The sequence below is a fragment of the Castor canadensis genome, chromosome 7, assembly GCF_047511655.1.
Source record: "Castor canadensis chromosome 7, mCasCan1.hap1v2, whole genome shotgun sequence".
Taxonomy (NCBI): domain Eukaryota; kingdom Metazoa; phylum Chordata; class Mammalia; order Rodentia; family Castoridae; genus Castor; species Castor canadensis.
In genome coordinates this window covers 140,282,258-140,296,038 of record NC_133392.1, presented here as the reverse complement: position 1 = coordinate 140,296,038, position 13,781 = coordinate 140,282,258, and the positions used below count along the sequence as shown (strand labels likewise).

Below are 13,781 nucleotides of genomic sequence, written 5' to 3'. Positions count from 1 at the left end.
TCCCCAAAATTATTAAGACACTAGTCAGGTAAACTCACTGTCTTTTTCTTTCATTAAGGAAAAAAAAAAGAAGAAAGTAAAATCCTCTACCTGTGACTTAGTTTCCTCAATTATACAAAAAGTATAACAAGTGCTAGGGGTATGGCCATATCTAAAATAAAAAGATGGGTGGCAACTTGCAATGATAGCCCCATGGCTCTCCCAAAAGTCAACAAAAAGAACCTTCACTGGGCAGGCATTCCTAGTAACATAAGCATTTATATTTACCTTTAAATTGTCTCAGTTGGCATGTGGTCTAAGATTAAATGTAGGAGAAAATCTTAGAGCAGTTCCTGTGTTGTTAAAGCAGTAGTCCCACAGTTTGGGTAGCTAATATTTCCTGTTAAGTATGACACTCCAAATCATTATCAGTTTGGCTCATGTGATGAATACAAAAAACAAGACTCTCACTGCAAACTATCTTTTCAATGAGTGCAAGTGTGTCATCCCTAACAGTAGTTGTTTTTTCAAATAACATGTATTAGTTAGATTAATTCTCAAAGGAAGGAAGACTCCTGAATGTATCTACAAGCAAATAAAAACAATGCAACAATAAGGGATAGTTACCAAGGAAGCCTTTCTAAAATCAACAATACAATGCCAGCCAAGGAGCTTCCCAGGAAAAACTTGGTGGGGGAAAGAGTTTACTATATAACACTAAGGAGACCACAGTGTCTAAAGTCAGAGGCCTCGGCTATTGCAGTGCCTGCTAACTGTGTGGTGTGAGCAAACAGTGGCCACTCAGGAGGGGAAGAGAGTGGTGCACAAGTACAGGCCTCAGTGTAGAAGTCATAGAGAAAGTCCTACACATCGCAGTCTCCAAACCTAGCTAATCCTCAAAAATCACTGAGAAGCTCCTGAAAAATACTAATTCCAAGAAAACAACCACCATCCCAGAGGCTACAAGGATGAGTTATTGTATGACAATAACTGGAACATGCTATATCAGGATAGAAAGAAGAGAAGCCAGCAAAGGACAGAAGCACAAGGGTGAACGGGTGAGATCTGTGTGTAAAACCATTTACATGATCGATTTAGAGGGTAGAAGAAGGAAAAGAGGCAAGGAAATTAAGAGTATGGAAGAAAACCAGTTTAAGGATCTGAACTATGGTAGATGAGAAGTAGTAGTAGAACTGAGTGAATGAAATTCCTGAGCACCTGGTGACTCCATGGATCCAAAATATCTATGAAGGAGGAGAGATTTCTTTGCTTTTAAATATCTGGTTGGCAGGTGGCTGGCACTGACAATCAGCAGACATTTCCACTGGACACATGGATTTGGGAGAGTAAAAAGAATGCATGCCCAACTCAAACATCTTTCTAGCAAGTGAGAGGAGAATGTCTCACCTAGTGTCGCTGCTGCAGCCAATCCAGCTGTGTAGGGGTCCGTCCCTGGGGGAGCAGCGCTGATGATGTATGGATTGGGGACAAATGCAGCTGGAGCTAAACCTGCTGAAAACACATCTGTCAGTAAAACAAACTCAACCAATACTACAACCCTACAAAATACCTACATTGCTTGGCTAGAACTCCAGGTTGTAATGAGGGAAAAAGCAAAAGAAGGTAGGTTGAAAGTAAAATGGAATTTTGGAAAGATAAAATAATGTCCATATTAAAAGTCTATGGTGACCATTTGCCTAGTGCTTGTTTTTGAGAAAGGGTCTACTATGTAGCTTACAGTAGCACTGAACTTGTGATCTTTCTGCCTCAGCCTCCTGAGTGCAGTGATGCAGGCATGTGCCACGCCAGACAATTTAGCCCCAACTCCACCGTCCCCACTGCCCTGTACTGAGATTTTGAACTTGGGGCCTCATGTTTGCTAGGCAGTTGCTCAATTACTTAAGCCACAGCTCTACTCCTTTTTGCTTTTCAGATAGCATCTCATGCATACCCCCACCCCCTTCTTTTTTTTGCATGATCTGCCTCAGACTTTTATCCTCCTACCTATGCCTCCTGCACAGCTGGGGTTATAGACATGCACCACCATAACCAACTTGTTATTTGAGATGGGGTCTTCCTAATATTTTGTCCAGGCTGGGTTTAAACCATAATCCTCCTTATCTGCGGCTCTATGCCTGACCAAAATTTTTCTTGTTTTATAAACTTTGCTTAAGAAATGTTTAAACCGCTTATATAGTTTTTGTTTTGTTATAGTGGTAGGGATCAAACCCAGGACCTCACAAATGCTGGAGAAGTACTCTATCACTAAGCCATACCTCCAGCCCCTAGTTATAAAATCTTAAATTCACAACTTAATCATTAAACTTTTAAAATTTAATTGGATGGAGTTAAGTGGATGAGCACCTAGCCAGCAAGAATAAGGCACTGAGTTCAAACCCAAAACAATAAAATTATTGTTTTTTTTTTTTTTTTGCAGTGCTAGGGACTAATCCCAAGGCCTTTGTATGCTAAGCAAGTATTCTACCACTGAGCTACATCTCCAGCCCTTAAATTAATTTTAATTTTACTGTTAAAATAGAGTAAAAGAGTCTTTAAAAAATGGGACAAAGAGAAGGATTTACTTCCTCTTAAACAACTGTCCAAATAGTTTTCCTCAAAGAAAATGTATTTTAAGACTGTCTACATGGATATAATTATCAGACCCAGGCAGAGGGGTTTACACCCAAACTTACATTTATCTAATGGGCAAGCAAGATTTTACTTCCACAGTACACCACATCCATCCCTTTCACTCAATCACACCATTTTAGCAAACAGAAAAATTAAAATTTCTGCTTTTACTCATTTACAATTTTGGCATTTTGTTTTGAAAAGAAGGTTCAGCAGGGCAAAAAGTCTAGGCAATAAAATCAAAATGTCTGTCAAAACTTTAATATAATGCTACAGAAAAAGGGTACAACTATTCAAGATGAGCAATTATCTGAGAATACTTTCTAACTTTTTCAATGCTTCGAAGATGGATTTATAGGTAATACTTGCTACTTAGTAAAGCAATATAATCAGTCTATACAACCCCAAATTGCTTAATCAATATTCAAATCTTCCCATGCTAGTCATTAGTCATTTAAATACTTTAAATCCTGAAACATCTGAGTTAGGTCAAGAGCTAGAGACTAAGACACTCTTACAAGTTGAGGTCTAATGTGTCAAAAACAAAGAATGTGACTGGACAAAAGGAAGAGGCCTTTTACTCTTTATGAGGAATGTATCTGGACGTATTTTTTTAACACAGGGTCTCACTATGTATGTAGCCCAAGCTGGCCACAAAGTCATTATATAGCCCAGGCTGATCTGGAACTCACCATCTTCCTGCCTCCACATTCTGAGTGCTGGGATAACAGGTGTATACCACCACAACCCCAGCTTGTATGGATTTTTCTATCAGTCTACACTGGGCTTCACTTATCCTAAAATGAAAGCACACCTCTAATAAGAGAGCTGTGGGCTTCAGGACTTACCGATGTGGGGCTGATGAGCTGCTGCGAGTGCATATTGCTGTTGCTGTGCAGCTGTCAACTGCTGGACAGCAAGTGCGTTGGGTCTTTGGAAGAGCTGAGGGTAAGAGAAACACATAATGTCATTAGAGAAATTGTCTTGTGAGATAATTTTAAAATCTGACTACAAATTTCAATAAAAACCTGTTGAGGCATGGTATTTTAACAAAAAATGGATTTCCTCATACTCTATTTCCATTCTCAGGATACTGCAATGTAATGTTTCACAGTTCTTCCTCTTTCTCTAGGGTTCTTTCTCTTTCACTAGGGTTATGAGCCAGTTTATAAGACCTGCCTTAAAAAGTTGGACACATATGCTACAAACTGATTTACCACATTTTTCCTACTGCTATAATACCCCTTCAGGTATTTCACGATCCAACAAGTACTTTAATACTCACCTATTTGCATTTTGCAGGCTATGAAAGGGATAGCCTATGGGCTACCACTCCCTGGGAAAATGGTACTAGATACCTTCCTGAACTAGTGACTTATCCTAATGAGTAAATTAGAAAACTGCCAAACTTTCGGTGGCTCCAAAGTCTCCTGGGGTACATATTCTTCATATGTAGTGAATAAAACATAAGTATAGCTACTAACTAAATTTAGACTGTGAGTTCATGCCAGCACACTTCTTAGTTCAGAGAAAAGGAAAAAAGTTCAAAGACTTTAACACTACACAGCCAGTGAATTGTTCACTCATGAAACAAACACCTGCTAGCTAGGCAGTGTGCAAGGAACTAGGGACACACCAGTGAAGAAAACAACATAGAACCACTGCCTTCTTGAAGCTCACATGCTGGAATGAGTAACACTGGTACTAAGAAAGGGCAGGCTGGTAGCCTGATTGTGATACTGAAGACTTCATGAATTTAGAAAATCAGACTAAGAGCACTTATTGAATGGACCTCCCCAAATAGGACAGTCAATCTACCTGCTTGTTCTGCAGGATTTTTCAACAGCTCAGATGGCATTACTGGATGTTATAAAACCATACCACAGAACTCGAATTACGTGTATTCATAAAGACCTGATTGTTTCAGACATTAGGAGATAATGTCATTCCACTAACTCAGCTTAATTACGGTCATAACTGGACTTGCTATCGTCTTAGGCAGTAGAAAGGTTTAATCCTCCCATCTATGCCTCAATCATATGAGTAGACTGATTTTAAATAAGAAATCAAAAGTTGAGCATTTTAAATACAGTGGCCAACTGCACAATAGCTCTCTTTCATCTTTCTAAAACCAGAATTAGTTTTTGCTTTTACAGTACAAATGTGAAAAGTAACATTGTACATATTTCAATACTTTAGTTTCTTTTCAAAGGTTAAAGAAAAGTGTTATTGTGGTGCTGGTTAAGGAGAAAAAATACTACTTTATAGCCATTTATTAAACATTAAGTTTTGTAATAAAGGAACTGAATCCACATAAGCATATGAGAACACTTGTCTGCTCTAGGAAGTGAGCCAGTCACAGAGGGAACTGATTTCTGCTAGCTTACCTAAAGAACAACGTCTCGTAGTATTTCTGCCAACAGGAGGCAATTCACCCAAGAGGGGAAGCCAGAAAACAGCAAAAAAAAAAAAAAAGTAAAAGAGTAAAACTTGTTTATAAATTGTTTTCCAAGGACTTTGCCAAAATACTACAGAGTTCACTAAACATCTGTCTCTTCAATGGGTTTCTGGAATTTTTCTGGCCTAAAACCTTTTGAAACATTCCACATCTCAGGTGTTCCTGCTAGCTTCTTCCCTCTACCCTCCTTTATCCACTGTAAACTAAGGAACTCATTTCACTGAACTTTTCAATTAGGCATGCAATGTGACATAGAGCTGAGGAAATAAGGTGGTTCAGAGTACCACTGTTGAGGATGTCCTGATTATTAACCCAAAACAGAAGCCCAATGTCATTTCATCTGATTAATATTCATTACAGAAGCTTTTTACTATTACATGTAGCTGTTTATGAATATCTCTAAATATACATAGAAATACACAGTATGTGAGAATACCATAAATGCAATTCCACAACATAAAACTGTGTGTAGTTTTCACCATGTTACCACATTTCAAAATAGGAATCATTATTTTTAACTAAAAGCATACTAGCCTTAAAAGAGCCCCCCATGTATCTTGTGGTTAAGAGCTGACTGATATTTATAGCAATAATATAGAGGAGGAATTTTTTTCTTGAGAGCATTTTGCAGTAAATAATTTAACAAAAGTAAATTACATATTCACAGTCAGCAGACTGATTATAGATTACATTACAGCAATTCTGGCATATTCTCTTTACGTAAATGGTACAATATTAACTGAAAATACAAAGTATTCACATAAAAATTAGGTAAGTGGCAAGTGACAAATTCCAAAGGATCCTGAAAAACTCACACAAATGCCATCTGCTGGGCAGGGCATTAAGCTCTGTTAATATTTTTGTGATTTTCACAAAGCAAGTGAATACTCTGGAAAGCAAAATGCTGTGAGTCTGGGAAATGCTTGCTAAAGGTGGGTATAGTGATAAAGCATTAATGCTAATTACAATTCACTCAGCCTGACCTCAAAAGTTTTTCAAGAATCTGAATGTAGGGGGAAATATAACTACTTTAAGTACATCTGGGATCCTAATAAAAACTAAAGAAATACTTTGGGAACTTGACAAATAAGCTTATTTGACTCTTTTCTCTGTCCCTTCCCAGATGACCTCACAAAAGATACCCTACAGTGTTCTATTTCCCTGAGGGAATCTGGGCAGCCCAATATACTCATTGTAGTACTTCCATGCAGAAGGCATCTTATAAAAGACAGCTACTATCAGTATTGTTTAAAAAAAAAATGTTGCTGGTATTGTTGTTATTGAGTTCTCTGCTCTGAGGAGTAATGTTTAAATATGAGTTAGGAAATGTAAGACTCACTCCCCAATAAAATGCCAATGCCAGCCCTGACTTTTTACCATTTTAAGGCAATATACATAATGGCTAGGGCTTAAGGAGCAGACAGCCTTAGTTCCTATCTGGGCTCCACTACTAAAGTTGCTCTGTGACTTTGCCCAGTAATTGAATCTCTGTGCCCCAATCTCCTCCTCTGTCAAGAGGAGAACAAAGAATATCTAGCTCATAAAGTTGTTGTGGAGATTAAAACTAACAAGCAGAAAGTGTTTTAAAGTGTCCTTTCTGTGTGATACTCCCTCTGATGAACTAAAGAGTGTCCCCCCAAAAAACAGTCCCTATGCGAGAGTCACCTCTTATAGCTGCAAGACATCCCAGGCACAGGGATAGAAAGCAGGTAGGGGTTTACTTTGTTTTGAGAGCCAAATCCCACTGCACCATGAGCACCAACTGCTATCATTAGGCATAAGGAAGGAGGAAAACTACTTTTGTTATTGTTGTAGGGTCTAATTTTTACATTATATTCCTTTCAGGAAAAGCTATGAATGAAGTTGAATTTGAAGATGAGAAAACAACCAAAAAGTTCAGGTTCTAATACAAAGTACAAAGGAAATAGCCTGAGCTAGAAACCAAAATAACAGATATTTACATCGCTCATAGACATGACTTTCTTCTCTGTAAAAATACAATAGCTGCCCTACTTCATAAACTTATTAGCAGGATTCACATTAAAAAGCCCCTTTCAAATTATTCTACCTGTGCTGAAGTTATAAATTTTTAAAAAGGAGACAGGTGTTTCAGAGCTACTCCTCTGAACATGAAATTTACCACAGCTACTGTTTGAAGCTTATACATCAAAGACCAATTTTAATCAAGTTATTTGAACAATTATAATAATCAACTAATAATTATTTGTGTTCATAGAAACATACAAACCATACCACTAAATTTACATGTTTGTTTTTTGTTGTTTTCTAAGATTTTGTTTGTTTGTTTTTTAAAGAGGGATAAGGGTTTGAACTTAAGACTCTCCTACTTGTTAGGCAGGCACTCTCACTTGAGTCATGCCCCCAGACCCCATGCCACTAAATTAAAAAAAAAAAAAAAAAAACCTTCACCATTCTTTAGTAAATGAAGAACCTGATTCCAAACTAAATTATTTCTAAATAAGGCCATAGGCCAAAATAAAACATTTCCTTCTACTAAATAAATTAGTATCTTTTGTGGAAACTTTATTATAAATAAAATCTGAGCAAATACAAATGATACAGGCAAACTTCAAGTGCTGGACCACTGTGACATCAGCTCTTTGTCAGTGACCATGCACAGAACACTGCTAGAATAATCTGAGAATGGAAAAGAAAGCTGAGCATGTTAAATACCTATGTTAAAACCACACACACACTTCATCACTAACAAATAGGAGAAGGGAGGATTTGGTTGTCTGTTTTTGTTTCCTTGATTGTTTTGAGATAAGTGTCTCTCTACATGGCCCACCCTGGCCTTGAACTCTAGATCTTTCTACCTCAGATTGCTGAGGGCTGGGGGTTACAGATGTGCATCACAATGCCCAGCTACTAAGGCACTTTTAAGAGCAATGTATACCAATTTCCTTCCTCTCTTATGGGACCATATGGCTATGCAGAAATGAGTTCAGAATGCTGCTTCTTTGTTAAAATTCATACTTAAAAGGTGAGAGTTTTAGCATACAGCAATACAATATGTAGAAGATGTAACATTAGTCTATTTTTGGATTAACTGACATCTAAATAAAGCATCTCAACAATCTGATTAATCTACACTTACATAATCATGGCTCTGCATCCTGCTATATACTTGAAATATAATAAAACCTAATAATTCCCAAAAATATATCTGGGGAAATTGTATAACACTTTATAAAAATTAAATACTGCTCAAACATGATATACTAAACGATATGAATGTGTTACGCAGGAGCTGTCCAAGGCTGTTTGAGGATAAAGAAGGCAACTGTGGAAAGTGAGAAAAAAGGGAGAATACTCTAGAGACATAAATGAGCATTTCAAGCTGAGAAAATAACCTAGATTAGGTGCCTGTAACTGAAAATGTTTATACTTAAGTGGACAATACTGCACTTTATTTTCATGATAACCTGTCAACCTAAAATTAAGTCTTCTTCATTACGATTGTAGGCAAAAGCTGTAACTCTGCTATATACCTGTGACATGATTACAAATAGAAATCAATATATATATATTGATTTATATATATATAATATAAATCGATATATATTTTCATGTTACTTTGTGGTTGTCACAAACATCTCAAAATTCTCTTAATTTTCATTATGAAAATTAACCACTGAGTTTGTTTTTAAGTTTCCTGACAGCTATTTTTATATAACTGGTCTCCTTTGTAGTCTTTCTGTATATGAAAATTCACACACATATGCGGGGCGGGGGGTGGGGGGGGAAGGGGGAGAAAGGAAAGGACTTGCCTGGCATACACATGCCCTAGTATCAATTCACAGCACCATGAAAACAAACAAGAAAAAAACTATTCTGAGAAGCAGTTAACACTGTTCACATAACTGCTAAAAGAATTTATGGCAAACACAAAAATTAAGAACTTCTACTCTTATAAATAAATCTTAGAAGGGTCACATTCAGAATGACTTAACAGTGACCAGATGAGTCACTTTACTTAGTGATCCAAACCCCTAAGTATACAATGAACTAAGTTTGCAATGAATTAAACAAAAATTAACTTTTTCATTATTTGCAGAACACTTCATGTTAGGGATCTCACTATATAAGGTGACAATTTTTAGAAAACCAACCTATTTATATCAAGTCAAACTCCTGATTGCAAGGGAACAGGAAGAGCTGGGGATGTAGATTAGTGGTAGAGTACTTTTACCTACCATGCACTAGGTTCCATCCCAAGCACTGGGGAAACAGGACAAGAAGGAATTAACCAAATTCTCCCTTTAAGATCACAAATAAAGCTCAAAACTAAGAAAGATGATCACCACTGTTGCTCATTTAAGGAACCCAAAATGTGAAGAAAAACACTTGCCACTTCGTCTCTGGCTCGGCCTTGAGAACCATTGTTAGGTCACCTGAGACTCAAACCTAGCTCTCAAGGAAGGCCTCCATGACCTGAACTCAACTGCCAAAATGGACCTGTCTCCTTCTCCTCTGCACGATAGTCAGCCTGTGACCACACACCCATCACTCCTATCACCATACCTCTCCTCTCTCCTAAGCAACAATTTACCCAACAACTGTCTCTTCAAATTTGTCAGGGTCATCATTGAGCATCCCCAGTCTGGCAGCACCTGTGATCAGCCAATTTCCTCAAATGTTTCACAACTATTTCGTGCAGAATCCAAGGTTACTAAAGGACCAATACTCAGCAGTTAACTGATTAAAAAAGAATGTGTAAGTCTGCTTCTAAACTACTACCACAAAAAAAAAGCCATGAAAACTAAGATATTTTCCATAAAAATACCATCACTGCCTCTAAGGCTTCAGTGAGCAAAGTCAGTATAAAGTCAAGCAACATTATCTGCTCAACTTCATCTGTCCTTTTTCTTCAACCTAACAGCCAGGATGACTGATTCTGTTATGGACTGTTATGAACACATTCCGTTATTACCACATTCCGGTTAATACCCAATTTCAAGCTTAAGTTTTACTGTTCTCTCCACAAGAATTGATTCTCTTCCTGTATAAACAAGCCTTTCAAATCAGAGCTCAATAACCACCTCCCCAAATCCTTCCCCCAGAGATCACAGCCCACGCTTCCTTACTCTAAGGTTCCTAGGACATTGACATGAATGCTATATGCTGTCACCAAGTACCTACTTGCACTATTGCACTATGATGAAATGAGGACCAGATGTATACAGGTTCACACCTGTAATCCCAGCTATATATGGGGGTCTAAGTACATGGAGTATGGTCCAAGGCCAGCCCTAGGCAAAAAGGTGAGACCCTATCTGAAAAAAATAAGCCAAAAAGGAGCTGCAGATGTGGCTCAAGCGGTAGAGCACCTACTTATTATTGCTCAAGGCCCTTGAGCTCAACCCCCAAAACTGCCAAAATAGTCAAACAAAAAGATGAAATGAGTAACAATGACTTAACAGAGAGCAACTTGGGGGCTGGAGAAGGGATAGAGAATCCTGCTCTGTTTATCAAGGATATGCCTGGCTGCAGATGAAAACAAAAGACAGTATCTAAAGGTTACTAGCCTACCAATCTGAGATCCCCTAAATTTATCCACAAAATTAGGTATTACATGTTTTTCTGATGCAAGGGACTATGGCTTTCAATCAGACGGTAACAAAGTGACTTAAAAATGGTTAAGAAATAAGATCTAAGAAATAACTTACCTGGATATCACACAGTATTGTTATATTACTGAATATTATATAACATTCCAGTAAGTTTCCTAGGTATAATACAGTAACTTTACACTTTCAAATTTAAATTTGAAGTATATTAAATATAGAAGAAGCATGGAGCTATAATAGGAAGTATAGGGAAAGGTTCCCTGAAAACATGATCTACCAAAGCACTGTAGCAGCCAGCTCTTGCCTTCGAGGAACATATAATGAAGCAAGGGCTACTGCACAAGTTAGTTACCACAACACAAGGCAAAACTACTGAAAGCTTTTGGGTAACTACTTAATGGAAACCCGAAGTACAGCGGAGTACAAAAAAAGCAGATATGAAAATCTTGGTTTGGATAAAAAGAAAGTAAAGTGACAGTGCTGGACCTTGGTAAGTAAGGACTCAAATTAGAATTAAGAAACAGAATAAAATGTGATGAAAAGCAAAAAGGATTAAGAAAGATTACAGGGAGAAATGTAAGAATACACCCAACCTCTTAACAATTTCCTCCTTTTCAATTTTCTGGCTTCTAAACAAGAACTTTTGGGACTCTGAGGGTCTTGAAGACACTTAGGATTCTTATATCAGTAGTTCCCAGCTATGTTACTAGGGTGCTCAGTACAAGAATGCATACAGACCCACTCAGAAAAGCAATAATTATGGTCCATGGTGTAAAACAACAATGGTCACATCGTATGTCACTGATATCTCTGTGCAGAAATGTAACATGCTGTAGCAATTATAACATGGGAAGCCATAACCCAACAACAGATTAAGTTTCAAAATAATAAAGTTTACTTTCAAAATTTGCTGAAATGGGCACATGGTAAAGTCACTTTATATATTTCTAAGTACATAGTTATTCAAGTCCTAGTAATTATCCAGCCTCCAAAAAAAAAAAAAAAACAAACACTGGTAGAAGTATTTTGAAATCAGAGATCAATAAATCATGAAAGAATCTCAACTCCCTACTCATGAAATAAGGAACAGTTAAATGAAAAACGTTTTTGTTCATAAAAGATTAGAAGCAAACTTTCTTAAGTAACAAAGGTTAGGCTGGGTGAGACTAAGAACAGAAGCACTAAAACAATAATGGACATAAGAAGAGAGAACACACAGGAAGTCTATGGAGCTGGACACACCTCCTGGGAACTACAGGAAGAATAGTATGCACACAGTTTAGTTTCTATGGGAATTTATAAGCTACGTGTGGTGGTCTAGGCCTATAATCCCAGCACTTGGAAAACAGAAGCAGAATAGTGAGTTCAAGGCCAGCCTGGACTACTTATCAAGCCCCTGTCTCCTTCCATCTCTTCCCTCCCCACTCCCCAAAAAACACTTACACAGGCTTAGGAGTGTAGCTGCATGTCACAGGAAGTAATTACACCATAGATTGTGTCACCCTAATCATACTCTAACTCCTTCTGAAAGGTACGGTGTTATAGATTATGTCTCTAGTAACTAACATAACTAAAGACATGGCTGATGGGATGATTTGGCACTGCACTCCTAAGGTATTGTTCACTATTGTTAAAAACAAACCAGCAGTCACTCAGCAACATAAATCTTCAGAGAGGAATTTGGCATCTGAGAGACTTGTGTTATACAAGTTAACAACACCTCGCCCATTCCCCAGGTTCCGGGAAGAGAGAAGTAAAAGAAGTACATGCAGAGTAGGGTGCACATGAATCAGTTCTTGAGGTTTCGAAAGACAAGTCTGGAAACCCTCTTCACTGTTGGGCTAATAGGGGCTGGCTAATATGACAGCCTAAAATAATGTCACCCTCCCCCTCCCAATCCCCTCATAGTTAGTTACTTGAATAATGAGTTGGCTGAAGGGAAAGCAGAAAGAGTGACAGAGACACACACAGTACCTGTTGTTGAGAATTGTAGTCAAAAAGTCCCACAGTTGCTGCTGCTGAGTCCACAGGTACCTGCGTGCCTGAATAATCAAACTGAAGAGGCTCCATGCCCACATGTTCCATGGGGTCCAAGGGGACACTCTGGGACTCCATGTTGGAGAAATCCTCCACAGGCTTGGCACCATTGGTGCTGGTCAGCTGCGCTAAGCCCTCAGAACCATTCTGGTTTGGACCCAGAAGATCCACTTCATTAGCAGAGTTCTGGCAATTACCAGGGGTACGGCTAAACAGAGAAAGTAAAGGGCATTAAACCTTATTTTGATCGGGGATGGACACTACAGCAACCCCAACTTTAAGCCTTGACATATGCTCATTATCAATAGTATGCAAAGCTATTTCGACAAAATAACCAAAGATCCTTTATAGTTATATCCTCTAAAATGATTCTCCTATTGTTTGCCTTTCCACCTACCCATCTCTTAAATTTACAGCATCTGCTATTAATTTATAATCCCTGTACAAAGGAGTCTGGATTTGAGGAATACTAAAAAAAATCTGCTGCCTGTGGCATTCATGAAAATAGACCTATCAGCTGCACATAGTGGCTCATGCACAGCATCACAGACACTTGGGAGGCTGAGACTGCGATGATTGCAATTCAATGTCAACTGGGAGAAAAGTTGTCAAGACCCCATCTCAATGAATAAACCAAGTATGGTGGCTTACGTAACTATGATCCCCTGCCACCCGACCACAGGTAGAAGGATCACTGACTGGGGCCAGCCCCAAACAGTAACCAGAGACTCTATGTGAAAAATAACTACAGCAAAAAGGGCAGGGGCATAGCTCAACTGGTAGAGCACCTACCTAACAAGCATGGGGCCCTGAGTTCAAACCCCAGTACCACCCAAAAAAGGGAGAAAAAGAGGTCTCCTGAAACACACACACACACACACACACACACACACACACAGAGACATCCTCTCCAGCAACATCTGCTCTTTAAATATAGAGCTAATGGAAGAGGTCAGTTTCTAAGCATAGTGGCACATGCCTATAATCACAACCCTCAGGAGTTTAAAGTAGGAGGACCAAAACATTTGAGGCCACAGCCTAGGCTACATAGTGAGACACTGATATTATTTAAAAAAAAAAAAAAA

General features: G+C 38.3%; 1 protein-coding gene across 21 annotated transcripts in view; it reads right to left on the bottom strand.

The window, feature by feature from the left end:
• Positions 1 to 13,781, bottom strand: part of Pum1 (pumilio RNA binding family member 1) — a 112,885-nt gene that overhangs the window by 35,443 nt on the left and 63,661 nt on the right. For 12 of the 21 annotated variants that reach the window (XM_020156600.2, XM_074080743.1, XM_020156592.1 and 9 more), the window contains 3 exons: positions 12,634 to 12,904; positions 3,459 to 3,552; positions 1,387 to 1,491 (listed from right to left, as the gene is read on the bottom strand). In XM_020156600.2, the coding sequence (XP_020012189.1) occupies positions 1,387 to 1,491; positions 3,459 to 3,552; positions 12,634 to 12,904 (470 nt within the window). The remainder of the gene's footprint in view (positions 1 to 1,386; positions 1,492 to 3,458; positions 3,553 to 12,633; positions 12,905 to 13,781) is intronic. The other 9 variants (XM_020156601.2, XM_074080744.1, XM_020156593.1 and 6 more) reach the window with 2 other exon arrangements.